Below are 25,277 nucleotides of genomic sequence, written 5' to 3'. Positions count from 1 at the left end.
GAGGGTGAGCTTGAATATTGGGGATTGTAGGAGCTTTCCGATGGTATCCTGGTTTGCAAATTGTCTTTTTTTGTCGTTAAAAAAGCAGTAGCTACCAGTGTCCTCTCAACCCGGTGGCGTTGTCTATGAGGTTTGCAAAGTTGTCTCTCAATTTCGAATTTGGCCCATTTATGTCTGTGCCCTTCTTCTATGTGGCTATAGGACTATTTGAATGAGAAAAAGGAAAGCTACATCAATTGGGTAAATACTGTTGTGGATCAGCACTCAGGTGACATTGACTTGTTCGAGTTAAACACTGGTTAAATCCCGATGATAGAACTTCCATTTAATAAAGTGGATAGGTATATGTTAGTTCAATTTTAATAAAAATGTTTTGATTGTTTCATTTATTAGCTTTATTTGAACCTTTTTTAAATTTGTATAGATTAAATTTTAAAAGCATTGGTTAACTCATTATTGAAGACAACGATGTCTTTAAATATATTTTTAAAATTTTTAAATTTTTTAAGTTTTATTGCTACCTTGATGCACGTGCCATGTGGTGATGCATTTTTGTTCGTACGTTTGGGTAAGTATATGAAAAGAGTCATCCAGCTTTTATATTTATGGATTCGGAAGTTTGGGTTTTGAATTTTAATAAATTTTATTATTACATCGGATAATTCCATACAACAATATTAAATAGCACCAAATTACGGTTATTATCGAATTACGATCTGATATTTATAAGAGACATTTTTTTTCTTCAGCAAAAAATAAAAATAAAAAATGCCTCAAGGAAGTGGAAATAGTAAATACTTGGATATAATGGTTTCAGTGATATTAAGCGTATCACCTACTTTATCTTTTATATACCGGATCAGAAGTCTTTTATTCTTAATTATATTTTTATACACTCATGAGGTCAACTTTCTTTTTTTTTTTTGGTTCGTTTCCTTTATTGGCATTGATTCGTCTAATTGAAACATGCCGGTAAATGTGCACACCTAATCGTTGTCGTTGCGGGTTGTGGACCGCTACTATAAATTAATTAATTTCAATATAATATTTATTAGGGGATTATATAAAATCATTAATTTTTTTGGGCAGCAATTGTTAAAGCGAGAGTTCAATTTTGCGAGTAGATGTAGACGTAATTTAATAACGAAATTGCCATATAACATTAATGAATTCAAGCATTTAGGTTTCTATGGTGCACAATAAATTCATGATGAACCTCAATAGATTAAACAATAATTAAGTACCCACTTTGCTTTTAGGAGTTAAAACTTTTGCCTCATTTGTATGCCTGTCCAATATTTATTTATTTTTATATTTTTATTCACCAAAAAAGAAAAATTTGTGATATTTTTATTTTGCTTGTTTTTTTGTTATGTATTTTTCACACAATCAGTTGCAAATAAAACAATAACCATGAAACCAGAAAATCGATAAATAGGGAAGGCGATATAAAAGAAGCAAATAAGGATTTGAATTTGATTAATGTCAAAGGGTGGGTCATAATTTCTCTCCTATTTCCTGATTCTTGTAGTTATATAAAAGCATGAATATTGGTTAATCACGGAACAAATTATTAATTTGTTTTTTTCTTCTTTTTTTTTTTCTTTCTTTCTTTCTTTCTTTCTTTCGTTTTTTTTTTTTTTCCAAAAAAAAAAAAAAAAATCTACTACTACTACTACTAATCCCTCTGCGGCAGATGGAGATGAGGAAGCAGATCATTGAGAGCATAAAGTCTAATTCATGTATGATTATCTTTATTAGCTTTCCTAATTTCCTACATGATAACATTGAATTACTGTGTTAGGATATAATTCTTTCATTCTTGGAATTGCAATTTTTTTTTTCTGCTCCAAAAAATATGAATTAACATAATGCATCACTTCTTCATTTAGCTGAAGCTGGCCAATTAAGCATGGGCACCATGTCCTCAATGATTCAGGAATTCACTTTGTATTTTGCAGAAAATGACCATTTGTGTCCGACTTCACATCTTACTATTGGAATCGCTACTACAAAGGTTTGACGATAATATATTTCCAAGAGTATGCTTTTATCTGCCTCTTATTTTACCATTTTCTTAAAATTTTTGAAATTTATTTCAAAGTCATGCAGTGTAAAAACATGGATATCCCCCATAACCAATTCAATTACCATAGATTATGCATTTTGTATATTGCTTTCAGTTTTTCATGTAAATGTACATCAATTTGGGCATGCTGGCAATTTATTAATCTGCAATGTCACTAGCAACAAAAGGGTATATACACACACACACACACATATATATATATATATATATATATATTATTGCTGTTGGTTCGAAGTTTCTTTATTTTCATTATGTTTTTCCATTTTTCCAGAGTAATGTTGTGCTAGTTTTAGAACGCAAGGACAAAGGAGCAACAATATGCATCGACTTCGCATACATAATGGAAAAGTCTGTGGCTTCTAGATTCTTATATACAAGTCAAAAGACGATGACAAAGAGTTAAGAGGATCAAGCCGCGTGTCACAGGAAGGTACATAGTAGCCGACTTTTAAATATAAAATTTCACTATCTAGCTAATACTAAATTAATATCCTCATCCTTACGCTCTCAATAATATTTTCTTTTTATTACTTTTAAGGAGAGAAAAAAAAAAAAAAAAAGTCTCCGGGGCATTACAAGGAAGATGCTCGGAAGTAACACCAAACTTTTACGCTCTGTGTGAAAGATGGAATTGGGAATCCACAAGTAACCGCGTTAACAAATGCGAAGCTTCGACGAAATTCAAAGGGGGTCCGCATTGAACTTAAAAAGGACAACATAATATGCTGATTCTGCATCATAAGAAAGGAAAATTAAGCTCTTCGTTCTAACCTGTTAACCTGTAGCAGAGGTCAGCTTTTTATACATAATAATGGCTGAAGTTGTACTTCCTTTTGTATTAGAAAGGCTCGGAGAAGTACTAGAGCAAATCCAATTATGCAAAGATGTTCGTCAGCAAGTACAGCGGTCGAGGGATGAACTCAAGCGGATGCAGTGCTTCTTAAAAGATGCTGATGCGAAGGAAGAAGGTGATATGCGGGTGCGTAATTGGGTTTCTGATGTCAGAAACGTTGCTTATGATGTTGAGGACCTCATTGACACCTACGTCTTTAAACTTGAATCCTTGAAAAGAACCCACTTTATAAAAAGGCACGCTTTCATTTTTCGAGAATGGAAGCTGCGATCCAAGATCAGTAACGGTCTGGAGAGCATCCACTTAAGGATCTCTGACATTTCTATCAGCCGTGAGACATATGGGATCAAGAATGTTGGGGAGGCAACTACTCCTGCAAATGAGAAGTTGCTGAAGCTGCGGCGAACATCTGCTCGTGGTCAGGATATGGACATTATCGGGTTGGAGGAGGATATAGACACTGTCGTGAAGCAGCTTGTACAGGAGGATCAGTGGAGGGCAATCTCAATAGTTGGCATGGGAGGGATCGGTAAAACCACTTTGGCAAAAGAAGTTTATAACCATGCTGATGTTCGAGCTTGTTTCGATTGTCGAGCTTGGGTTTATGTATCCCAAGACTTCAAAACCAGAGACATTCTGCAGGGGATTATAAAACAAGTTTCAAGAACAAGGAAGTATTTGAAAAATTTGGGAGAAGAAGAGCTGGAGGAGATGCTGTATGAACATCTGCAGAGGACTCGTTATCTGGTGGTTCTAGATGATATATGGAGCAACACGGCTTGGGATAGTATTTCAAAGGCCTTCCCAAATGGTTGCAATGGAAGTAAGTTGTTGCTCACCACTCGTAACAACAATGTTGCTTTGCATGCAGATTCTCAAAGCATTCCCCATGAAATGAAATTTCGAAGCAAAGAGGACAGTTGGAAATTGTTCTGTAGGAAAACATTCGTCGAAAGCATTGACAGAGCATGTCCATCTCAATTGAAGCAAATTGGAGGAGAAATTGTGGAGAAATGTGATGGTTTACCTCTAGCCATCATCGTATTGGGAGGTTTGCTTTCGAGGAAAAGAAGACTGACAGAATGGGAAAGGGTTCTAAACACCATTCACTCGTACTTTGCTCGAGATCCAAATGGGGTGTCGGCTATACTGGCTTTAAGCTTTTATGATTTGCCCTATTACCTAAAGTTTTGCTTTCTGTATTTAGGATCATTTCCTGAAGACTATTTGATCACTGCACGTAAATTGTATCGGCTATGGATTGCAGAAGGTTTGATCCCACAACATGGAGAAAGGATGGAGGACATAGCAGAGGACTATCTGAACGAGCTAATTGATAGAAATATGGTTCAGGTGGCAAGGATGAGTGCAAATGACAGGGTCAAACATTGTCAACTTCATGACTTGATGAGAGACCTTGCTATCTCCAAGTCTAGGGGGATGAATTTTTTTGAGACTTATGTTAATATGGATTCAGCACCTTCAGTTAATGCCCGTCGTCTTGCTATTTACTCTAGCTATGATTGCTTCTTTGAAAATTCAGTTCCACACCTACGGTCTCTCCGCTTCTTCAGAGTAAATAATCAAAGTTGTAGTAGTGATCTGTTTTCCATCTGCAGAAAATTTAAACTCATTAAAGTCTTAGATTTGGAGGATATGAAGTTGGATGCTGGTGTTCCGGACGAAATTGGGGAACTGTTTCATTTGAAGTACTTGGGTTTAAGACATTGCAACTTATCTTGGCTACCAAAAGGAATAGGTTCTTTGTCTAATCTTCAAACTCTTGATATCGGTGAAAATTGTAATCTTAGGACGCTTCCTAATGTGCTATGGAAGTTGAAAAATCTACGACATCTTTACAAGAATGCTTATCCATTCAATGACCTGTTGCGAATTGACACCTTACGACATCTCCAGACTCTGTCAGACTTAGAGGTTGAAGATTGGAAGCAAGCAAATCCTGCCCATTTAATCAATCTTCGGAAATTGGGATTGAGAGGAAGCTTCAGCAGAGACAAAAATAAGATCTTTAATTCCTTATCCAAGCTTATGTCCCTCCAATCCTTGTTCCTTCATACTCAAGATTGTGTGTTTCCGTCACTCTCTCAACTTTCTTTTCTTGGGCGTGTCATCAAGTTGCACTTAAGAGGAGGGATAGCAGAGTTACCAAACCCACATGAATTCCCTCCGAATCTGACTCAGTTGATCCTACATCAATCTCGTCTTAGCAACGATCCTATGGAGATACTGAAGAAGCTTCCTTATCTATTTGCTCTCAGGTTGAAAGCATCTTCTTACAGTGGCAGAACACTTGAAGTTTCTGCTGATGGGTTTCATCAGCTTGAGTTCCTAGAGCTTGAATTCTTGGAATGTTTGCAAGAGTTAAATGTTGAAGAAAATGCATTGCCGAAGCTTAGAAGTTTTCAAATTTCCAATTGCAGGGGTTTGAGGATGATTCCGGAAGAGATAAAGTCTGTAACTACTCTCAAGGAGTTGGAAATCAAAGAGATGCCGATTAGATTTGTAGATAGGTTGCAAGGTGAAGATCGTTACAAAGTACAGCATGTTCCATCCATCACAATCCTTTAGTTTGTTTGTTTGATTTTGTAAATCAATGTACGAGTAGAGTGCTCTAGTCTCAGAGTGTCTCTCTTCTTTTCAACACATTGTTTCTACATTTTATTTATTTATTTTTGCTGACTCTGATCTAGCTCAAACATTGTAGGAATGCAATATCTTTTACTACTTGTTGAACTTTCCAAATTGCATTTCTTGTCACTTTTATCTTTTTCTCACAGTAGAACTTTCTTCTCATTCTTGAGCACTTCTCTTGAATGGATAAAAAAAATTGCTTCTCGCTGAAATGAAATATCAAGATAAGCAGTAGCGCAAAGATGAAGTAGATGGTGATGTAAGAGAGTCCAAGAGTAAGATTCATCATGTACAAGAACATTGAGGTAATGTTGAAAGAGTTGGTAATGAAATTGCTTCTCGCTGAAATGAAGGTGATACTGAAGGATGAAGATGATCTTCAGAGGAGGTTCAAGGGTTTGATAGAGCAGTTGAACAAAGATGAAGAAGCCATCATCCATGGTGATGTAATAGAGTCCATAAATAAGATTCATCATGCACAAGAATCTTTGGGGTAAATTGTTGGAAGAGTTGTAATGAAATTGGAGAACAACTCTTCTTCTGGTGCTATGCCTTATCATAAAGATATCATAGAAACCAGAAAGAGTTATTGTTGTTGTTGATGAAGATGAAGATGACGATGGTGGTGGTGGTGGTGAGGCAAAAAAATGATGACAATGGCTCTATATCACGAGCTACAAAAGGTCTCTGCAAAAGACTGTGGCAGAGCTCTACTGCATCTCGCCAAGTAATTGAAGCATATGGTATGAATTTCTGATGTTGCACAACATATCAATTCATTGTGAACCTCATGATATATTGACATTAACAAGTACCCATTTCTACCCAAAAATGAAAATAAAAAAAAAAAAAAAAAAACAAGTATCCTCTTTGCTTAAAATTAATGATGTCAGATCCATAAAAAGGAAAAAAAAAAAAAAAGATTTAATGAAAGGGATTATTTCCGAGAGGGTCTCATTTGCTGTTAAATAATTAAGCAGTATTTTTACATGTGCAACCAAGTGCAGTGCATGCCAAGGTAAACGCGCACTTGCTTCTTTGCACCATTAAGAAAAATATATTTCTTATTAATCCACTGTTTATTTAATACTTTCTAATTAAAACAGACATACTCAAAGTTTCAGTGAGAGGCGCACCCACGTTGGCCCCCACTCAGTTTTTTATTCTTTTATATTTTTTAATATTTATTTTTATATTTACTTTTTAATCCTCTTGTATGTCCTGGTATGTCCCCTCTGCCCCTCATTTTAGCTCACATGTTACCTGAAAATAGAAATAAATAAATAAATAGATAAAAATAAAAATTAAAAACCCACCCCATGTGAACTCTTCATTTTTTTTTTCATTTTTTTTTAATTTGTTCTTTTTATTTTGCTTTAATCCTTTTTCTCTCTCTTACTTATCATTTTATATTTATATTAATCTCTTATGTGATCACAATTTTCTAATATAATTTAAAATTTTAACATTATTACAATACATATTTAATTAATATTTTTAATATAATTTTTTATTTTATTTTTGTTTTAATTACAAAGTAGTTAAGTTGCCATTTTTTTTATCACATATCTTTTGTTAATTTTCTTTTCATATTTTCAATTATATATATTTTATTAATATTTAAATTTCTGCACTTGATAATTATTAATTAGTAACATCCATCAGGTGCGTATATCACATCAAAATTGATGTGATCCATAATTTTAAGGGTAGCATGATAATTATAAATTATTTATATATATAAAAGTAAATATATTTAATTTAAAAATGATTTTTTAATAAAATTCTTTAAGGGATGTGGATGTAAGTCCCATAAATGCTTGTGGATGTAAGTAATACTAAAATTGATATGAGAGTTCATATCAAATTATACCTCATATTGAAGCTCATATGATATACATTTGCAAGTTATTAGCATTTCCATTATATGTCATATCAACGCTCTGAGGTGATGGTTTATACCAAAATTAATTAACAATCTTGATAATATTTTTCTCTTTTATAGACATTGATATTTTTATTTTTTATTTTTATTTTGGTTCTTGTCTTTATAGGCATTGATTCTTGTAATTGAAACATGCCGGTTGATCTGCACACCTAATCATTGCAGTTGCCTGGTTGTGGATCACGAAAAATTAATTAACCTAATAATAATTGTAACGGGGATTAAAATAATTGTATATATAAGAGGGCATAGTTTTTTAGGTTGGCTCTCAATTTCTCTCTCATTTCCTGTTTATTTTAGTTATATAAATACAATGAATACTGGGAAGTCAATGAACAAATAATTAATTGTTTTTCATTTTTTTTTTTTTTTTTGGTTTTAATGGTTGCTGAAAAAGAGAATCAATGTGTTTTTTTATTTTTATTTTTTATGGTTGCCGAAATAAAGAAATAACATCGGTATAATGTATTGTAACTACTGCTACTGCTACTATTCCTCTCGTTCTGCAGGTGGAGATGATAGACTGATGAAACCACTGGGTGGTCGAGGACCTTTTCAAAGCTTGAATTATTATTTTTTTTTCCGACATTATCTGTTTACGGTTAAAATAAACCGGCAAAGCCTATTGAAGATGAGTATCAAAAAAATTCCTCAAAACTCAAAAACGCGTGGAAGTTGAATTTAACATGTTTGACGAAATGCGGCAATGGAACATGATCTGCTTTGGAAATTGAAATTTCAGAGCCCACATTTTCACATATGGTGGGTGCATCTGTCAGCTATTCAAAATGTCACTTTTTATTATTATTATCTGGAACTGTCGGGTTTGACTTCACATCCTACTATTAGAATGGCAACTATGAAGTTTTGACGGTAATTGTTAGATAAAAGTATGCTTTTCTCTGCTTCTTGGTTTTACCATTTTCTTAACATTATGGAAATTGATTTTGAAATCATGCAGCGGAAAAACATGGATCCCCTAGAGGTTCTGCTCTATATGTGGATGGATACATACCAATTACCATGGACTGCAAAAGTCTTGTTTGAGTTTGACAGACTTGAAGAAGAAAGGGCCACAAGCAGTAGTACGCATGCTGCTTTCAGTTTTTCATGTAATGTTTATCAGTCTGTGCTGCTGGTAATTTATTTAGTCTACAATTGCAAAAAAGGGGTACATGTGTAAATTTCTCGCTTATAATAATACTGACAAATTATCATTTATGCTGGTCTCTTTCAGCAATATTATTATTTAAGGCTGGACTATTGTTCTGATTCATGCCGAAAAGATTGAAGCCAGCTGTCCAAGAAAGGTTGTGGTCAACTTTTAAATGGTAAATCTTTGAATCTAATGAGCAAAGTGAGCATGACAAATGCCAAGCTTTGAAGAAATCCAAAGTGGGTTTTGCAGCGTGTCGAACTTAAAAAAGACAAAAGAACTACTTTCTACCTGATCAAAAAGGGATTAAGCTCTTGATCAATTTGTCACCTGTGTAAGAGCTCAGCATATATTCATGGCTGAAATTGTTGTTTCTTTTGTTTTAGAAAGGCTTGGTGAAGTACTTGACCAAATCCATTTGTGCAAAGATGTTCATCAGCAAGTAGAGCGGTTGAGGAATGAACTCAAGCGGATGCAGTGCTTCTTAAAAGATGCAGATGCGAAGGAAGAAGGTGATATGAGGGTGCATAATTGGGTTTCTGATATCAGAAACGTTGCTTATGATGCTGAGGACCTCATTGACACCTACATCCTGAAAATCGAATCCTTGAGCAAAATCCACTTCATGAAGAGGTATGCTTTTGTTTTTCAAGAATGGAAGCAAAGTTGCAAGATGATGAAAGATCTGGAGGCCATCCAATTAAAGATTTCTGACATTTCTACCAGTCGTGGGACATACGGGATAAAGAATATTGGGGAGGGAACAAGTCATGCGAATGAGACGTTGCTGAAGCTGCGGCGATCATCTCCTCGTGGCCAGGACTCGGATATTGTTGGATTGGAGGAGGACATAGTTATTATTGTGAACCAGCTTGTCAAGGACAATCAAAGGTGGGCAATCTCAATAGTCGGCATGGGAGGGATTGGTAAGACCACCTTGGCAAAAGAGGTTTATAACCATGCTGAAGTTCGGGCTTGTTTTGATTGTCGTGCTTGGGTTTATGTGTCCCAAGACTTCAAAACTAGAGATGTTTTGGGAGGGATTCTAAAACAGGTTACAAGAACAACAAAGCATTTTCAAAAATTTGGCGAAGAAGAGTTGGAGGAAATGCTGTATGAGCATTTGCAGGGGACACGTTATCTGGTGGTTGTTGATGATATATGGAGCACCACGGCTTGGGATAGTATGGCAAGGGCCTTCCCATATTGTGGCAATGGAAGTAAAGTGTTGCTTACAACTCGTAATAGGAATGTTGCTTTGCATGCAGATGCTCAAAGCATTCCCCATGAAATGAGATTTCGAAGCAAAGAGGACAGCTGGAAATTGTTCTGCCGAAAAGCATTGATTGAAAGCATTGATAGAGAATGTCCACCTGAGTTAGAGAAAATTGGAGGTGAAATTGTGGAAAAATGTGATGGTTTACCTCTAGCCATCATTGTATTGGGAGGTTTGCTTTCGAGGAAAAGGAGACTGAGTGAATGGGAGAGGGTTCTAAACACTATTCATTCATACTTTGCCCGAGATCCAAATGGGGTATCAGCTATACTAGCTTTAAGCTTTTACGACTTGCCCTGTTATCTAAAGTTCTGCTTTCTGTATTTAGGATTATTTCCTGAAGACTACGTGATCACTGCACGTAAATTGTATCGGCTATGGATTGCAGAGGGTTTGATCCCACAAAATGGAGAGAGAATGGAGGACATAGCAGAGGACTATCTGAACGAGCTAATTGATAGAAATATGGTCCAAGTGGCAAAGGTAAGTGCAAATGATAGAGTCAAACACTGTCGAATTCACGACTTAATGCGAGACCTGGCCATCTCTAAGTCTAGGGTAATGAATTTTCTTGAGATCCGTAGGAAACGGAATTCGGTGCCTCCAGCTAAAACCCGTCATCTTGCTGTCTGCTCCAGCTCTGTTGACTTCCTTGAAAATTCAGATCCACATCTGCGGTCTCTCCTCTTCTTTCAACTGAATAATGAAAGTTGTGTTACTGATCTGCGTTTAATCTGTAGAAAATTTAAACTCGTTAAAGTCTTAGAATTGGAGGGTACGTGGTTGAAGTATGGTGGCATTCCCAATGTAATTGGTGAACTGTTTCATTTGAAGTACTTGGGTTTACGACGTTGCGAATTACAATCCCTACCAGAAGGTATAGGTTCATTGTCTAATCTTCAAACTCTTGATGTTGCTGAAAATTTTGATCTTAAGACAGTTCCTAATGTGTTATGGAAGTTGAAAAACTTGAGGCATCTTTACATGGATGCCTCTATGTTTGGTAACCAGTTGCGAATTGACACCCTACGGCATCTCCAGACTCTGTCAGATTTTCGGGTTAAGGATTGGAAGGAAACAAACACCATCAATTTAATCAATCTTCGAAAGTTGGGATTGAGAGGAAACTTTTGCATAGAGAAGGATAAAATCTTTAATTCCTTGTCCAAGCTTTTGTACCTCCAGTCCTTGTTCCTGCATACTGATGAAGATTATATATTTCCATCACTCAAACTTTCTTCTCTTCGCCGTGTCATCAAGTTGCAAATGATAGGAGTGATAAGAAATCTACCGAGACCAGATGAATTCCCTCCACGTCTGACTCAGTTGATTTTACATCAATCTCGTCTTAGCAATGATCCTATGAAGGTGCTAAAAGAGCTTCCTTTTCTCTTTGTTCTTAGGCTGAAAGCATCTTCTTACAGTGGAAAAACACTTCAAGTTTCTGTTGATGGGTTTCGTCAACTTGAGTTCCTGGAGCTTGAATTATTGGAATGTTTGGAAGAGTTTAATGTTGAAGAAAATGCACTGCCAAAGCTCAGAAGTTTTCAACTTACCCTATGCAGGCATTTGAGGATGCTCCCAGAAGAGATAAAATCTGTAACTACTCTGAGTGAGTTGGAAATAAAACAGATGCCAAATAGATTTGTAGAAAGGTTGCAAGGTGAAGATTATTACAAAATCCAGCATGTTCCATCCATCACTATCCTCAAGGTTGTTTGAGCTTTAAAAATCATGGTATTATGTGTTCAAACTGCTCTCTCTCTCTCTCTCTCTCTCTCTCGCGCGCGCGCACTCCACCTTCTTGCGACAAATTTATTGTACTTGCTCTTGTTGTGGTAGAAGTACACTCTTTTATTATGTTATTTGTGAGCTCCGGCAGCTCAAACATTGTAGCATACAATTATCTTTTATTACTTGTCAAAGTTTCCAAATTGCATCTCTTGTCAGTTTATCTTTGCTTCGTAGACGGTGTCCTACTGTTCTACTAGGCATGGAAAAATGAATTGGAATTGCAGCCTGAGATTTTGTTAAGATTGATCTTGTTTCTATTTTATTGATATACTAAATTAACAATCCAAGCATGAAGCATAAAGAATTGACATATCGTCTGTATCGGAACTGATATCCAATAATTCTTTGTTTGGTCTTGATATTAGGGTTAAGTTGCCTTTTATCGTAAAAGTTTAAGTTGAAGGAAAAAAGAGAAGAAACTAAACTTTACACATGCCAAATAATACAAACAATTCAAACAATAATTAAACACAATTATAAATACAAAATGAAAATATTCCATTGTAAAATTTCTTAATCATCAAGATTCTAATACCATATTAAAATGGTATCCATCCTAAAAATTTCAGCTAGGCCCAACATCCTCATTCTTCTGATTATTTTGGCTGAAAGGAGACTAGAGGTCAAAAATGTTCAAAATCTACTCTACTCTACAAATAAGGTTGTCTAATAAATTTAAGCACCACTATAACTTTTGTAGAAAGTGAAAAAACACAATCCTAATAATTTGATAAACAAGACCAAAAATTAAGCATAAATAATGATAAAAGCTCTCTTTTTATTATTTTTTACTTTGATAATTAATGAGTTTGAACTTCAAAAAGATCAATTTCGTGAAAGACATGTCTTTTTTGTTTTTTGTTTTTTTTTTTTTTTTCTCTGATAAATTTCGTGAAAGACATGTCGTTTTTCAAATGGAAAAGGGGCGGCGCTTGTCTGATGGCTATAATAATTAATAAATTACGTGTACGTATCCAATTCCACGAGAGAGAGAGACAGACATGTCGTTTAGGAATCTCCGCCTTCGATTCGAAGTTCCAACTGTTCCACACCTTATTTTATTTATTTATTTTTGTTTCATCTGGGAAAGAATTCAGAAAGGAAAATTCAACAAACCTGTTAAGTAGGCAAATAGTTGCAACACAATATTAACTAACCAAAAGCTGTCCACACCTACCATAACTACAACTACTACTCTCCCTCTGCTCCTCTACTCCTCAACCTCCATCTCTCTCTCTCTCTCTCTCTCTCTCTCTCTCTCTCTCTCTCCCTCTCTTAGCTCTGAAAATGGAGGTTTTGAACTCCTGGGACCAATGGGTCGAGGAGTCTCTTTCAAAGCTTGAAGCTTTGCAACTCCTTCGTTCTCTCAGACCCATTTACCTCCGCAATGAACCACAAAATCCCATTGGAGATGAATACCAAAAAGCCTCAAAACCCATTGAAGATGACTTCGAGGTGTTTGACAAAATGCAGCCGTTTGACCGGTCCTCTGTGGAGGTTGAGATTTCGGAGCCCACATTTCTCAAATGGGTTCATGAAGTTACCAGTTCCGGTTAGTTAATTATTGTTGGTTCAACTTTCGAATTATACTCCACTGGGACGTAACATTGTTATCTTTTCCGTTGATTCTGAGCATATTCAGTGTTTTCTCTGCTTCAAAAACCCGAATTTTACATAATGCATCTCGTAAAGATTTTAAACTTTGTGCATTTGTTACTTTTTCCTTTGATTCTGAGCATAGTTCAGTGTTTTATGTGCTTCAAAAATCTGAATTTTACATAATGCATATCATAAAGGTTTTAAATATGCGCTTCTGGGTTTTTCCAGGTGATGAGGCTGTCTGCAGAGATGATTTAGGTGACCATAAATCAGAGTCGTGTCCTCGGCGATTCAAAAAGTTACTTTTGTTCTCTGGAAATGACTATTTGGGCTTGAGTTCACATCCTACTATTGGCAAGGCTGCTGCAAAGGTTTGGTCATGATATCTTTCTAAATGTGTATTTTTTTGTCTGCTTCTTAGTTTATCTTTTTTCCTAAAAACTTGGATAACAGTTTCAAAATCAGGCAGCGCAAGAACACGGAATGGGTCCCAGAGGTTCTGCTCTTATATGTGGATATACCAATTATCATGGGATGCTGGAATCATGTTTGGCAGACTTGAAGAAGAAAGAGGTATAACCTGCAGTTCTTGAAAAGTTGTCACTTCGTGTTTCCTCTTAATTTATTGGTTCACAATTTCGTAGCAACAGAAGAAATAAAGAGCTTAATATGGTGTTCAAATTAACAAGGGTGTGTTAGGAAAATTAACTAGGGAATTGGACTTGCACTAGGATATGCAGCATAAATAATGCTATTGTGTTTGACCGCATATGTTGCATGCCGTGGATCTTGTTCTTTTCCATTTTCTACTTAAACCACGTTCAAGTGCTGTTTTTTTGTTTTTTTTTTTTTTTTTTTTTGGTCTTTTAATTGTTAATGGCAAAGATTTGAAATTCAATTCTTTGACTGTGACCTTGTATGAACTGTCTCAATTATGTGATTTTCCAGAATAGGGATACCAAAAGATAAGTTATGTGGTTCAAAGCTATGGTTATCATTTGTATGGTTTCTTATAGGTCTAACCTTTAGATGCATTCTTTTGACATATGTTTCATTTTTTTATTTTTTATTTTCACTTGGTTTTGGTATTTTAGCTGAAAACTGATGTATTTTTTATTTAAATTTTATGGATTAGGATTGCCTTCTTTGTCCCACCGGGTTTGCAGCCAATATGGCCACGATGGTAACGTTAGGAAATGTTAGCTCTCTGCTGGCTTCTGGCAGAAAACCTTTGCAGCATGAAAGAGTTGCTATTTTTTCTGATGCCCTGAATCATGCATCAATAATTGATGGTATTCGTCTTGCTGAGCGGCAAGGCAGTGTAGAGGTGTTCATCTATAGACATTGCAACATGACTCACCTTAATGCATTGTTGTAGGTTTTTAGTTTTTTCTTAAACATTTCATACATGTCTCTAGTTGAAGATATAATTTCCTTTTTACATGTATCAGCAATGTGTCTTTGTTTTGACAGATCAAGTTGCACAATGAGGAAGAAAGTTGTTGTGACTGATAGGTAAGTCATAATATCAAAAATGCTACTCTAAATGCCATTATCTAAAACTCCCTTGATGAAATAATTATTGAAATTGTAGATAACCTAGAATCACCATCTGCTGGATATGCAATTTGGAAATGATTTATAGTAGCTTAAGCTTTTTAAACAATGGAATTCCAACATACCATATCAAAATGTGGGTTGTTTTAAGTGGTTTAATGTTCAAATCTGGGAACTCCTTTTTTTTTTGGTTGCTGTTTTAGGGTTCAGATAGATTTTTAGATGTTCATGAGGTTGAATGTTATCAGATCAGAAATGATGTTTTCTTTTGTGACAATATATATTCTGTTATGACTCGGTTTACTGTGCATGTGCATGTTTGTGCATGTGCATGTGCGTGTGCGTGTGTGTGTGCACGTGCACATGTGCGTGTGTGTGTCTGTGTGTCTTTGTGTGCACGTGCGTGTGCATGTGTGTGTGCGTGTGTGTGTGTGTGTGTAATAGGACTTCATTTGGTTTTGATTACAGCTTGTTTAGTATGGATGGAGACTTTGCACCAATGATTGAGCTTGTGAAACTACGCAAGAAGTATGGATTTTTGTTAGTTATTGATGATGTAAGTCCTCTCAATTTCTTACAATGTTGTTGGAAATTGAATAAGTTTTTCAAACCTCTCTTTTGACTTGTCGTACCATCTTGTAATTAAACGCTTACTCTCTCTCAGTATAAATTCTATGAAATATGGAGGGTGGTTGAAGAACATTTACTTTGGGCCGTAGACAAACCTTTATATAATAGACAGCTATTTTACTACTTATTCTTTCTTCAATTGCACTTAAACAGACACTTAGGTCACTCCCCTGTTGCCCTAAGCCCTTAAAAAGTTGCAGGGTGAGAACATGAGGTAACGCAGTGAGAACATGAGGTAATGCACTGTATACTAACCCTTAGAACTGTATAGCTAAGCTCCTCAGGGGTTTTGGGGTTCATCTGTATAAGAATAACATTTTAGATCTGGTCTCTTCTAGATCTATCAAATTCCTACTTTAAAGCAAGTGAACCCATGGGTGTTGGCCATGGATGACCTCTTCTCCCTCCTAGCCCTGTTCCACTATTCCTCAGTTTAGGATCAAATATTCAATAACATGTACTCCGGTAATTGAATTTATATACATTAATGGCAAAAATAGCTTATTCAATTCCTTTGCATTGATGTAACTATAGTAGATGTACACTATGAATGTTACTAAGAAAAGTAATCTCTTCTTTCAGGCTCATGGAACATTTGTTTGTGGAAAAAGTGGTGGTGGAGTGGCTGAAGAGTTCAACTGTGAAAAAGATGTTGACATATGCATTGGCACTCTGAGCAAGGCTGCAGGTTGCCATGGTGGTTTCATAGCTTGCAGGTAATTATTCATGCATATTTTTTTTTTTTTTTTTTTGATCTTTTTATTAGTACTAGGTAAATGGGATATCTTTTACTGATGTTTACTGAACCAATTTTGTGATGGGATTTATAGTTGGCCTACATCCTCTTATTTTAAACGCTTCCTTTTAATCCTCCTTCCTCCTCTTAAGGCCCTTCTGCCTTCTGCTGATTCGAAATTAACTCCATGAAGCATCTATAATATGGAACCTCATTATTATTCAATATATGTTCTAATTTCTCTCTCCTCTCAATTCCTTATTGTGAACTAAAGTTTAGAATTTACATGTTAATTGTAAGAAATTCCAATTTGTCAAGTTTCTAAAAGCCTAGCAAAGTTTGACTCAGCCTTTACAGTACTTGAACTTCCAATCTATTAGCTTGAGATCATTCCGGAACCCTGCTATTTGGTTGGCAGCATCATACATGCTTGAATGAAAAACAGTTATAGTGATTAAAGAAATCTTTATACATATGTTACACCTCTTAAAAATTTCATATGTTGGTTCTGCTTTTCAGTGGAAAATAGTTATGGATATTAGATTTTCTAGCATTTCCCAAGGAAGAAGGTTTTTGGTAAATGATTTTAAAAGCTTAATACCTGATGTACTTTGTCAATGGATTTCTTGCATATTTTCTCTCTGTATGTAATGAAATTTTCTTATGATGCCTTTTGATTTCTATATGAACAGTAAAAAGTGGAAGCAACTCATACAATCAAGGGGCCGCTCTTTTATATTTTCAACTGCTTCACCAGTACCCATTGCTTCTGCTGCCCATGGTAAGCCATACAATTTGTTGATTCACTTGCATATTGAATCTTTTTGGTACTTTTCTTGGTCTTATAAGGGTAGGTAACAAGGAAAATCACTATTTGCGTTGTTTGGGCCAGAAGTAATGTAGATGCAGGAGGAAATATTCATGAAAAACATGCCTTAAAAGAAACAATGTTTTTAAAATATGATAATCAAATTTACAAATTCTAAAATGAAAATTTCAAAATGAGTAGCCATTTCTAGCATTGACATTTATGATCTGACAGGTTATGTAGGTTAGAAATTTATTTAATCTTTATACTAGCAAAATTTAACCAGGTTGTGCCTCATTTAAATTATATATTTCAGTTTTCCTTCTGTGAAATACGTTCTGTTCCTAATAACACAAGTAAAACTTAGCAGCTGCTGTTATTGTGGCAAGAAAGGAGACTTGGCGTAGAAGGGAAATATGGGATCGGGTTCGGGACTTCCGTGCTCTAACTGGAATCCCCATCTCAAGTCCCATAATATCTCTTATTATAGGGAGTGAAGACAAGGCTCTGGAAGCCAGCCGGTTTGTCCCCCTCAATGTTTGCTGTTAGTTTTTATGTGTATTGATGGAAATGTGTATGTTGCAGTGGAAGTTTTTGCTAAAAGAACTTCAAACTGTCTTCATTGTTGAACAGGCATTTGCTGAGATCCGGTTTCCATGTGACCGCAATCAGACCCCCAACAGTGCCACCCAACTCATGCAGGTTCTGCGATAGTCTTTATTATCTCTTTTCTCCTTCACTTTATGTTCGATAAATTACCGGCTCAATACTTGTAGATGCACTTATCCTTGTGTTTAAATTAGATCATTTTTATTTGTTTCTCAGGCTTCGAGTTACTTTGTGTGCAACACACACGAGGGATGATTTGAAGAGGCTCACAGCTGCACTTTCCCGGTGCATCAATTTTCAAGATATTAGCATCAACGGTTCAAATGTATATGCAAGGATGTAGGTCTTCATTCTTTACAGTTAATTTCTTCTAGTCCTTGATGGTAGCAGCCTACGTTGGAAGTTGCTAATCATATCAATTTGATTTTAGAAGCAAAAATCGTTTCAATTGTTGAATAACTTTGAAATTTTGAAATTACAAAACAATTTTTTTTTAGTTACCTGATCGTTCAACGGTTAGTTTTGTCTATTCGCTGTACTAAAAGCAGTAAAGCAGCACCCATTACAAGTTTGCAGGTTTAGGAACGATATTAATATGAGAAATTCACGGCCACTCTTATTTTTTATTTTTGTTTGAGAGAAACTGTCAATAGTTTCATTATTTGATAAATAAAATTGTTTGAATATTCTATTTAGTTAGCTAACTTTCTACTTTATTGAATTTCCCCCAAAGCAAATTTAATTTATGTAGAGAAAAAAAAAAAAAGTTTTTTTACGGGCTCATAGTCAAGTGAATCGGTTTGGATTAATTTACCAGGCAGTAGGCATCGCTTGAGGAATAGGCTTTACTGGAGTTGGGCAAGAATACAAAGATTACCATCTTTAATTTTTCAAGAAATTAAATAAAACGATATAATTGTAAAAACTTTCTACAAAAAGTTTGCTGTCTCTTTACAAGTAAAATGATATAATTTTAAGCAACCAAATAAGATAAATAATTTCAAGACAATTTCTATAAAAGCAATGGTGTCTCTTTTTTTAAAAAAATAAAAATAAAAATAAATGAGAAGATTATCTTCCTACTACGTTTATAAAAGATCAATCAAAATGTTATAATTATAACTCAAACAAAACAAATCTTTATCTGCCTCTAGTGGCAACACTCTCTCTTTCCATCAAAAGAGCATAGAAATCAAGTAACTTTTAGGCAAATTCAAATTGTTTTTGATTTAAAGTAAGAAATAAGGGGATGAAATATAAAATGCATATAGAATATATATATATATATATATGTGTGTGTGTGTGTGTAAAATATTATTTACATTTTACTGTTGTTTGGAGCTCCTGAAATAATATTGTAACCGTGTAACGCAATCCATCCAACGTTGGAGATATCTATATATATATATATATATATACACTCTCTAAAAGAAAACTATAATCACCAATACATATGTCGATATTTTGATCTTTGTGGTTTTCCTCCAAGGAGATAACACTCCTAGAAATAGAATCCCCAAAATTAACCACCCAAGATAGAATAAAATATGAAGACATTAGTTACTTATCACCTAGGAGCAAGCATAATGTAAATTTTTTACCTTCCATGGTCAGGATAATGACTTAAAAGACCCAATCAGTTTTTCCGGCTGGAGTTGCTCAAACAAGGATTACGACTAGCCAGAGCTGCCCACCAAGCCTCTCCCATATTTTTTTCTGTTTCAACTCCTCCATCCTCTTTCTTAGCCGCTACCAACTGTTCAGGAAAATAAAGCACAGAATATGCGTACACATGAAAACGGGCTCGTTTTCCTTTTTAATTTAATAATAAAAAAAGGGAAATGAAGCAAAAAAGGAAAGGAAATACTCACATTTTTGCTGGAATCAATATTTGCCGCCACATGATGTCTTCTCTGGTACGTGGTGAGAGTCCCACATGGTGCAGTATCATCATTCTGATCAAGAGGGGTTTCATTCAGGTTGATGAGGGAAGTTTTGGGGCTTGTCTCAGGTGGAAGAGTAGGAGAGGTAGAGATAGAGGCAGAGGCCGAAGGTTTGGAAACAGTGGATAGGGTGGCTGTGCAGACAGGGCGTTTCTCAGCCAAAGGCTTGACAGGGGAGGTTGGTGGGGGCTCAATTTGAGGCTGAGATATATGATGGAGGAGGCGGGATGCTGAGGCAGTGGAAGAGGAGACTGACGGTGGGGTTGGGACCATAAAGGGATCATCTACCTGGACCAAAAGCTGAGGGGTTGTGAAAGTCATCTTTGGGCTTGGCCACACGAAACTCCCCTGTGGCTTGCAAATCCTGAACCCACTCTTAAGTCTCTGTATTTTTGCTGCTTTGTCCTCTGTTATAGTAGCTACCGCCTTGTCCCTTCCCTGATCACCTTCTCGCATTTCACCTGATTTTAATGCCGATTTGTTCTTTTGCCTCGCCTCCCTTTCATTGTCTGATGGAGTTGTAGGTGATCCTATTAATGCTGGTGCTTCAGATTCTGACAGGAGGATATGTTCTCCCATTGATGATTTCAGCATCCCCATTTGTTCCTGCGTTCACCATCATTCTTTAACTTGTGCAATTGCCCACTATATTATCATCATTAAATAACATCATTAAATGATATTTATATATATATATATATATATAACTGGCCTCTTATTTATTGATATTCTTTCTTCAAATGTTTGATTCACAAACTAAATCTTAATTAAAAGTGAAAAGAATAGAGATAAATTGGAGACCTAGTTACTTATTCATTTCATTTCCCGCATATCTCAAAATAAACAGAATCATTATTACTTTTTTAGAAGTAGGGCATGGGACAAATTTGGGACTCATAAATATAATTGCTCTTTGCTTAGAGAGGAATCCAACTTTGATGTCATTTAACCGTATTAGATTTTGATATGATGCGTATTATCACTTGGTGAAGGGATAATTAAATGGTTCAACTATTCATAAGTCCTGACTGATCTAAATATAAGAACTCTGAACTCATTGATAATCAACATGTGTCCTTTGTGAATGTGATAAGTGCTTCACCAACATGAAATAAATTATCGAACTAGTAACTAATGGAATTTCAAATTGAAAGCACATGATAATCAGATGGTTAATTTTGAGGTCTGTACCTCCATTCCACTCAAAGATTGAGAAATTTTCTTAAGTTGTTCTTCCATGTTCGCTTTCCTATTCACCAACTCCACATACATTTCCTGCCAAAACAAAATTAATGAGCTAGTTAAAACAGACTTCACCAAGTCCAATAGACAAATTAATAAATCAAACAATATGTCAAAATTGTCCCTTTACTCTGTGTTCACCTTCAATGATAGTCCAGAAATTTCATGGTCCCATTGCAGATTTGTTAGAGTAGAATTAGGGGTGGTAACAATAATTAAATCCTCATCTTGCTTCCTGGATGCAAGTTCCTGCATATCACTGTATATCCAGCAAAATGAAAAACAGAAAATGATATCAAAATGCTAATAAACGACACATTTCCAACGTCAATACTGATTAAAAGAAAAGAGAAGAATGCACATATGAGATTAATGACCAGCGAAAGGCCACATAAATGATGACAACATAAACCAAAGTTCATACTTTTTCATCTTGGACATCTCTTCCCTAAGCTCCTTCAGCTCTCTGGCACAGACAGGGTCTTGAGCAGGGTTGTCACCAGGTTGCCACCCAGGTGGTGGTATCCAATAAGGATCCTGCACCCCTGCCTCCATCCGAATATTAACCAAATTGGCATCCTCTAGCCAATACTCCATGGCACCATCGGCATTGTGTCGACGCCGGAATCGCTCCGTGCCACCAGGTGCCACCTTCCCCGCCATGTGCTTCAGCAAATGATCTAGCAAACCTGTATCCCCAATAAGCTTCCGGGCCTCAGATCTCAGTGCTGGCCTTAGTATTGGTTTTCCACATACAGCACCTTTTGCTTTCATAATTTTCAACATGTTCTCCTCTGCCAATTTATACCTTAAGAGAAACAAATCAACAATCGTCCATAATTAGTAAACCTCATATTAAAGTGAAACCAATGGAAGTAAAATAAATATAGCAGAATTTAAACGTAAGAGCAGAGTAATATAAAGTTCAAACCTCGCAGCAGACCATCTATCTATGGAGTTTTTGACCTTCTTCTTCTTAGTCCTATCGTAAACTAAAATTTGATTTTGCTTCTGACGCTTTGCTGGTTTCGGATTTTGGGTTTTGCTGCTATTCTTATTATGGAGCTTTCTCTTACTCCTCCTGCGGTAGGTTTTAACCTCTACTGCCTTTGCTTTGATATCTTTGACACCACCTTTTTTTGTCTTTTTCTCTTTCGCTTCCGCTTCCTCCTCTTCTCCTTCTTCTTCTTCTTCTTCTTCTTCTTCTTCTTCTTCTTCTTCTGCTTCGTCGTCCTCACCAAAATCTTCATTCTCTTCTTCTTTCTCAGTGCTCGATAAAGACTTGGGCTTGTATTCTTCTTTCCCGTCCAGAAATCGGATTTTCCGGCGCCTGCCCCACTGAACCATGCCAGTGAGCTTGAGTTCAGACCAGCACGAACCCCTCTTAGAGCCAACATTACTGGGGCCACCACTTAATTCTGGGGGTCTCGGATTTCTATTGGAAGCCACAGATGGCGCCACCCAGAAGCCCCACGAATTCCTCCTCTCTGCAAGTTCCTGGGGTCGAACCCTCCGGAAAAGCACTTCAGCCGCCATTTCCGATGCCATTACATATTTCTCATCCAGCGCAGGTAGTTTTTTGGCCTCCGGTTTGCCATAGCTATCGGCATTCAAATGCGTACGGAGAGAGTGAATGCTTGGGAACCTCAACGACACGCTGAGCACCGCTTTCTCACTCACCTGCTCACAAAACATCAAATAAAAACCTCATTGATCGAAGCCCAAATTCATAAAATAAAACCCAACCGAAAAAGAATAATAATAATAATAATAATAATAATAATAATAAGAAGAAGAAGAAGAAGAAGAAGAAGAAGAAGAATGAGAAGAAGCATGAGAAAAAGCATTTACTTATATTTATGGCATTTCCGGTTTGATATGAAATACATACCATAACGACCCGAATTAACTTGAGCTGTTCAGGGACCTGAGGTGGGAGCTCCGAGTGATCTATTTCATAGAAAGTACCGACCTTTATGTGTTCTGAAACCTCTGCAATATTCAAAACAACGTTACAAAGAAGGGGTATATGTGTAATTCACAGTAAAGAGAGAGAGAGAGAGAGAGAATGGAAAGGTGTTTTTGGTAGAGAGATGGAAAGGAAAGGGGTTCGTTGGTATTACCCAGGAGGGTACTAGGTATAGGTGCAGTAGACATGGGCAGAACATGTCTGGCCAAAGAAGAACTTTGTGCACTTTTTTTATCTTTTGATGGCAAGTACATAGTCTCCTGCGAAAATAAACAAGCACTGCTTAGCAGCCAAACATTTTTATTTTGCTTAGAACCGAACATATATATATTAAATGTATTAGACCAATCATTTTTCTTATTATATAGTATCTTTAACCAGAATATGCATGCCCACCATATATTGTATATTACACCACAATACGTATCACAGTGTCACACCCTCAGCACAATTTAATTTTTTACATATCAAATTGACGCATTGGATGTGTTTGTGATTTGAATCAACTACAAATCTTAGGTCTCAGCGAAAAAGACCCAAAAAAAAAAAACGTTCAAGGAAGATGTTCTCTCTCTCTCTCTCTCTCCGCAGGGTCATGTGGCTTGTAGATAAATCTAATTATTACATAAATACCGTTTTGATTAAAATCAGCGTAAAATGGCAGGTTTTGCATGGGGAAATAGTTTCACCCGATTTTTGTAGCGCGTGGAGGAAACAAAAAAGCAACTCCTATGCTCTTTGTCCTAATATACAGGATTCGTTTCCAGCCATATCCACCGTTCAATTTTGCTTTTTTAGCATTTGCACCATAGATTGGTTTTCCAGAAGGTGGTGTACAAACGGGCTTGAGGCGCGTGAGGTATATGAGAGGGAACGTGTAACAGAACGAATAAAAAGAAGTTTTTAAAAATTAAAGGAATTTCCAGAAAGAAGCATGCGGTTTAGAGAGAGGGATAGCGTTTGGAGGCGAGAGAGGGATTGTGTTTGGAGGCGAGAGAGAGAGAGTGACTAGATAACTCACATAGCTATCTTCAGATTCGCACGAGCTTCCATCCATCATCGAGATCTATAAAAGAAATATAGACAGAAAAATCGAAAACAAATTCGTTAAAAAAAAAAAAAAGCATAGAAAAATTTAAATCATGCAAATGAACTTTGAATCATTTTTTTGGATACAAGAGATTGACTTTTCTATTTCTTCGTAAGATTGATTTTTATATATGAGAAAAAGCTGGAAAGAGAGAGATATAGAGACAGAAAGAGAGAGAGAGGTGTTTGTTTTTCTGGGGATACGAGAAAAAGGCTGAAACTGAAAGTTTAAGGGTATTCTAGTTATGGTAAAATGAAAATACAATATTGCGGCCGAGTAAGAAAAAAAGAAATGCTTTGAATCAGTTAATCACAATACAGGAAAAACTGGGAGAAACTTGGCATGCGAAAAAGCAAAAAAATGAGGACCTGAAGCTTCACAGAGAGACAAAGACACTGAGAAAATTAATGCGAAAGTGAAGGATTTGATTCTTCAGGGTTTGACCATCCAGAGACGAAAATTTAATCAATTCTTTTTCATAATTTTGAAAAAAAAAAAACAATGCAAAACCGACAAATTGTGCTTTAATGTGTATATGAATTTGAATCTTCCACAACTGGAAAGGTTTTGGATTGTTAAATTTGATTTCAAAAGTGAGACGGAGATGTGGAAATGAGAAAAATAGAAGACCGAAGAGCTTCAAAATACATTTCGAAATACTTACTACAAGACCGAATGTAAGAAAATCAAACACGATCAGAAGGACGCATATGGGCAAGCGAGAGAGAAATTGAAGTTTATCAATATAAAACAGAGCAAAAAAGCAAATGGAAGAGTGAAAAAACCAATTCTCAGTTGAAAATATGTGAGCTCGTCGCGGATTCTCTATTCTTCTTCTTTCTTACGTTTTTTCCACCCGATTTCTCTGCGCAAAAACAGAGTAAAACACGAAGGAGATTGTAAATACGTGAAGATAGACATGATTATTAAAAATAAAAATAAAAAAAAGACAGAGATGATTCAATCGAAGTTCGACATTGAAGAACAAAGGTACATACACATATATATATATATATATATATGTATATATCAGAGAGATATTCTGCAAAAGATAGAAAGCTCATGGAGAAGATTTAAAAAAACAAAAGCAACGAACCTTTTCACTGAATTTTGACTGGAAGAAAGCTTGTTTCTCTGAAATTTTCCGAGAAAATGTAAGAAAAAGAGAGCGAGAAAGAGAGTGAGTGAGAAAGAGAGAGAGAGAGCGAGACAGAGAGGAGTGAAGCAAAATTCTGTTATGGCAAAACGGACTGGGGAGTGTGTGTGATGCGAGTATATAGGTAGGCCTGTAGGGGGGCAGTAGAGTAGACAGAGAGAGAGGAAAGAGAA

General features: G+C 36.0%; 4 protein-coding genes across 15 annotated transcripts; 3 read left to right on the top strand and 1 right to left on the bottom strand.

Moving 5' to 3' along the window:
• Window positions 1-2,633: 2,633 nt before the first annotated feature.
• LOC107414215 (probable disease resistance RPP8-like protein 2) lies at window positions 2,634-5,577 on the top strand. Its single transcript, XM_016022319.4, has one exon. It carries the CDS (start codon window positions 2,901-2,903, stop codon window positions 5,529-5,531), a length of 2,631 nt encoding a protein of 876 aa, XP_015877805.3. The 5' UTR covers window positions 2,634-2,900; the 3' UTR covers window positions 5,532-5,577.
• Window positions 5,578-7,432: 1,855 nt separating this feature from the next.
• Window positions 7,433-12,005, top strand: LOC107414353 (probable disease resistance RPP8-like protein 2). Of its 8 annotated transcripts, none has more exons than XM_060819924.1 (5): window positions 7,433-7,542; window positions 8,049-8,412; window positions 8,501-8,651; window positions 8,777-8,870; window positions 9,086-12,005. In XM_060819924.1, exons 4-5 carry the CDS (start codon window positions 8,815-8,817, stop codon window positions 11,691-11,693), a joined length of 2,664 nt encoding a protein of 887 aa, XP_060675907.1. In that variant the 5' UTR covers window positions 7,433-7,542; window positions 8,049-8,412; window positions 8,501-8,651; window positions 8,777-8,814; the 3' UTR covers window positions 11,694-12,005. The 8 variants fall into 8 exon arrangements, with proteins under 8 accessions (XP_060675907.1, XP_060675908.1, XP_060675909.1 ...); XM_060819925.1 differs by lacking the exon at window positions 7,433-7,542 and adding an exon at window positions 7,586-7,799; XM_060819926.1 differs by lacking the exon at window positions 7,433-7,542 and having other exon boundaries at window positions 7,586-8,301.
• An 839-nt stretch (window positions 12,006-12,844) lies between these two features.
• LOC107414358 (8-amino-7-oxononanoate synthase) lies at window positions 12,845-18,399 on the top strand. Of its 4 annotated transcripts, none has more exons than XM_016022472.4 (11): window positions 12,845-13,317; window positions 13,593-13,735; window positions 13,830-13,937; window positions 14,500-14,738; window positions 14,838-14,879; window positions 15,390-15,477; window positions 16,134-16,267; window positions 16,980-17,068; window positions 17,463-17,616; window positions 17,729-17,797; window positions 17,921-18,399. In XM_016022472.4, exons 1-11 carry the CDS (start codon window positions 13,053-13,055, stop codon window positions 18,045-18,047), a joined length of 1,458 nt encoding a protein of 485 aa, XP_015877958.2. In that variant the 5' UTR covers window positions 12,845-13,052; the 3' UTR covers window positions 18,048-18,399. The 4 variants fall into 4 exon arrangements, with proteins under 4 accessions (XP_015877958.2, XP_015877955.2, XP_015877959.2 ...); XM_016022469.4 differs by having other exon boundaries at window positions 13,818-13,937; XM_016022473.4 differs by having other exon boundaries at window positions 12,847-13,317; window positions 17,466-17,616.
• A 606-nt stretch (window positions 18,400-19,005) lies between these two features.
• On the bottom strand, window positions 19,006-22,947 carry LOC107414355 (protein DYAD). Of its 2 annotated transcripts, XM_060819757.1 has the most exons (8): window positions 22,781-22,947; window positions 21,821-22,569; window positions 21,314-21,697; window positions 21,031-21,148; window positions 20,839-20,922; window positions 19,576-20,253; window positions 19,306-19,460; window positions 19,006-19,205 (listed from the first exon to the last, which is right to left on the bottom strand). In XM_060819757.1, the coding sequence occupies exons 1-7, from the start codon at window positions 22,781-22,783 to the stop codon at window positions 19,341-19,343; spliced, it is 2,136 nt and encodes a 711-aa protein (XP_060675740.1). In that variant the 5' UTR covers window positions 22,784-22,947; the 3' UTR covers window positions 19,006-19,205; window positions 19,306-19,340. The 2 variants fall into 2 exon arrangements, with proteins under 2 accessions (XP_060675740.1, XP_024927739.3); XM_025071971.3 differs by having other exon boundaries at window positions 19,006-19,460; window positions 22,781-22,945.
• Window positions 22,948-25,277: the final 2,330 nt, after the last annotated feature.

Source organism: Ziziphus jujuba, chromosome 8 (assembly GCF_031755915.1).
Source record: "Ziziphus jujuba cultivar Dongzao chromosome 8, ASM3175591v1".
Classification (NCBI taxonomy): Eukaryota; Viridiplantae; Streptophyta; class Magnoliopsida; order Rosales; family Rhamnaceae; genus Ziziphus; species Ziziphus jujuba.
This window is presented reverse-complemented; position numbering and strand designations above follow the sequence as displayed.

What these genes read in the sequence shown, in the direction of transcription:
- LOC107414358 (XM_016022469.4), top strand. Translation starts at nt 13,053, where the DNA reads ATGGAGGTTTTGAACTCCTGGGACCAATGGGTCGAGGAGTCTCTTTCA. An exon ending in AAAGTTGTTGTGACTGATAG is followed by an intron (nt 14,880 to 15,389) that starts GTAAGTCATAAT and finishes TTTTGATTACAG; the next exon opens with CTTGTTTAGTATGGATGGAG. An exon ending in GGTGGTTTCATAGCTTGCAG is followed by an intron (nt 16,268 to 16,979) that starts GTAATTATTCAT and finishes CTATATGAACAG; the next exon opens with TAAAAAGTGGAAGCAACTCA.
- LOC107414353 (XM_060819924.1), top strand. Translation starts at nt 8,815, where the DNA reads ATGCCGAAAAGATTGAAGCCAGCTGTCCAAGAAAGGTTGTGGTCAACT. An exon ending in TTGTGGTCAACTTTTAAATG is followed by an intron (nt 8,871 to 9,085) that starts GTAAATCTTTGA and finishes TGTTTTAGAAAG; the next exon opens with GCTTGGTGAAGTACTTGACC.
- LOC107414215 (XM_016022319.4), top strand. Translation starts at nt 2,901, where the DNA reads ATGGCTGAAGTTGTACTTCCTTTTGTATTAGAAAGGCTCGGAGAAGTA.
- LOC107414355 (XM_060819757.1), bottom strand. An exon ending in GAGATGTCCAAGATGAAAAA is followed by an intron (nt 21,149 to 21,313) that starts GTATGAACTTTG and finishes CTGGATATACAG; the next exon opens with TGATATGCAGGAACTTGCAT. An exon ending in ATATTGATTCCAGCAAAAAT is followed by an intron (nt 19,461 to 19,575) that starts GTGAGTATTTCC and finishes TTTCCTGAACAG; the next exon opens with TTGGTAGCGGCTAAGAAAGA.